The sequence below is a fragment of the Austrofundulus limnaeus genome, unplaced genomic scaffold, assembly GCF_001266775.1.
Source record: "Austrofundulus limnaeus strain Quisiro unplaced genomic scaffold, Austrofundulus_limnaeus-1.0 Scaffold5, whole genome shotgun sequence".
Taxonomy (NCBI): domain Eukaryota; kingdom Metazoa; phylum Chordata; class Actinopteri; order Cyprinodontiformes; family Rivulidae; genus Austrofundulus; species Austrofundulus limnaeus.
Window position 1 is genome coordinate 56,254 of NW_013952407.1, and position 2,131 is coordinate 58,384.

At 34.4% G+C, this 2,131-nt stretch overlaps 2 protein-coding genes across 2 annotated transcripts in view; one reads left to right on the forward strand and one right to left on the reverse strand.

Moving 5' to 3' along the window:
* Positions 1-469, reverse strand: part of dhodh (dihydroorotate dehydrogenase) — an 11,247-nt gene extending 10,778 nt beyond the window's left edge. Inside the window, exon 1 of the mRNA XM_014025941.1 lies at positions 384-469. Coding sequence (XP_013881395.1) covers positions 384-401 — 18 coding nt within the window. The 5' untranslated portion in view covers positions 402-469. The remainder of the gene's footprint in view (positions 1-383) is intronic.
* Positions 470-865: 396 nt separating this feature from the next.
* pkd1l3 (polycystic kidney disease 1-like 3) overlaps positions 866-2,131 on the forward strand; it is a 16,679-nt gene continuing 15,413 nt past the window's right edge. Inside the window, exons 1-3 of the mRNA XM_014025951.1 lie at positions 866-1,215; positions 1,593-1,697; positions 1,845-1,873. Of these exons, the coding sequence (XP_013881405.1) occupies positions 900-1,215; positions 1,593-1,697; positions 1,845-1,873 (450 nt within the window). The 5' untranslated portion in view covers positions 866-899. The remainder of the gene's footprint in view (positions 1,216-1,592; positions 1,698-1,844; positions 1,874-2,131) is intronic.

A 2,131-nucleotide genomic window follows, 5' to 3' on the forward strand; every position in this document is an offset into this window, starting at 1 on the left:
ATTTTGTTTATTATTTTGATTAAAGGAAAATAAAACATCTCTTGAGGGAGGTCTTCTGAGACCAGAGTCAAAGACAGGTGGAACTGTTTATTCCCCCCTCGGGGTGACCACTACACTATTAAAAAACAAAACTATTTTGTAGCTGTAACTGAAAAGTGGTCAATGTTGCGTTAAAAATAATACAAGTTATTCACGTTTGTGGTTATTATTATGTGTTTACATTCTTGAAGAGACTTCTGCGTTAGCATAGCTTTCCTGGTTCATTACTACTGTTTCGAGCAGCGCAGTCAAGCTAGGACGCAGGAACATAGGTGGCGCTTTTTTAAATATGTAATTCTGTGAAATATTCTGTGAAAAACAACTATTATGTTCTCTGAAATTACCTTCAACTGTCCCGCCATGGACGCTGTTTGGCATTTGAAAGGACATTAAACGAGCACTTCCTGGACGTGGTTACGCAAGCTCTCGCGCTTTCTCGCATCATCTCGCGATACTTCAGTTTGTTAGACCATCAAATTTAGAAAGTTATTTTTTTTTTCTTCGAAAGGTTAGAGGACAGCAGGAAATAATGATGACATTAAAGGTAACAAATTGCTTATTTTTATGGTGAACCCAAAAAAAAAATAGTTAAATGTTAAATCCATGTTATATAATAAGTTACTGTTTAGGCAAACTTGAGTTACCTTGAGTGACATCAAGAAACTCCTTCACTTTGCATCTTGTTTGTGTGGCTGCTCTAATTTTCCTAAGGTACCAGCAGCATATGCAGAGTTTTGTTRTTTGTTTGTTTTCTGGAGGAAGTTCTATCATTTTCTAATGACAAGCTGCAGTTTTCTTGCTCAGTTGGAGGTCCAGGCACAGCTCCAGCAGCTTCAGCCCATCAGCACTGCTTCTCAACAATGGATCTATCACTTCAAACCTTTATCTTTGTGTGGATTACAGCTGGATGTCTGTCACAACCTGAGAACTCWGAGACTAACCTGCCAGTGCAATGTGATTTTGTTTCCAAAAATGTCTGTCTGGAGTTTGTTGGGGAGTCAAAAACCTGGTACCAGGCCAACAGCAGCTGTGAAGAGAAAGGAGGGAAACTTCTGAAAGTTATAAACAACTCAGTAAAAATCTACCTGAGCAACATCACCAGAGAAAATAAAACCAGCAACCTCACATGGTGGATTGGAGAAAAGATATCAGTTCATCATCAAAGACCTCCACTAAGTGAGTAAATGGACTTTTTTGTAGTTTATAATGATAATTTAGGTAAAAAAAAATGTGATTGTCATTTATTATAGACCAAATTAAAAGAGTTGTTACATGTAAAGAAGAAAAATAAGACATTTTAGGATGTTAAGTAATTGACTAACTAAATACATTGTTTATAAAAACTAATAAAAGAGGCTGTTTTGTAAATATGTAAAATTATCTCTTGAACCAGAGAGACTAGTCTTTTTGTTTTTCTGTAAGGAAAATAAGATGTTTTCTTCGCAATAAACCCTAAGTATTTAGATGATGCTTGTGTACGTATTAAATTTGCTGAACCAAAAGCAAACAGTCCTGATGCCTAACTTGTGCACAAATATTTTCTTTAAAAACAGAAAATGACAATGTTTCAATGGAGCTCTGCACGTTTATCCAGTTAAATCCTCTCCAGATTTTTACATCTAACTGCAGCATGAAACGGGCCTTTCTCTGCAGCCACAGTATGTAAAAACTCCAAATAATTCTTGGTTCATCTCTTCCTTATTTTTTTTCCTCGTACTTYGATTACAAATAAAATATATTACCTTTGTGATCTTACATTTTACATTATGTATTGCTTTTAGTTAAAAGTGCTATTCTTGTTTTAGGAGCTTTAAAGTCTCCATCAGGAACAAAGGTAAGAGATAAATCTAACTTTTTTTAGGTATAAGTGGGAAAATTAAAGCTTAATATCTTTGTTTTGTCTGTATTTATCTAAATTAGCAACACAAAGTCACAAATTGAAACTGTAAAATGTGGTCTTCCTTAAGGGTCAGTTTTGGGACCAACATTTTTTATATTTTATTCAAATGATTGTTTTACAATGTTTTGAAATTTATAATGTTTGCAGATGATTCAAACTTTTTTTCTGGAAAGAACTTGGACAAACTAATAC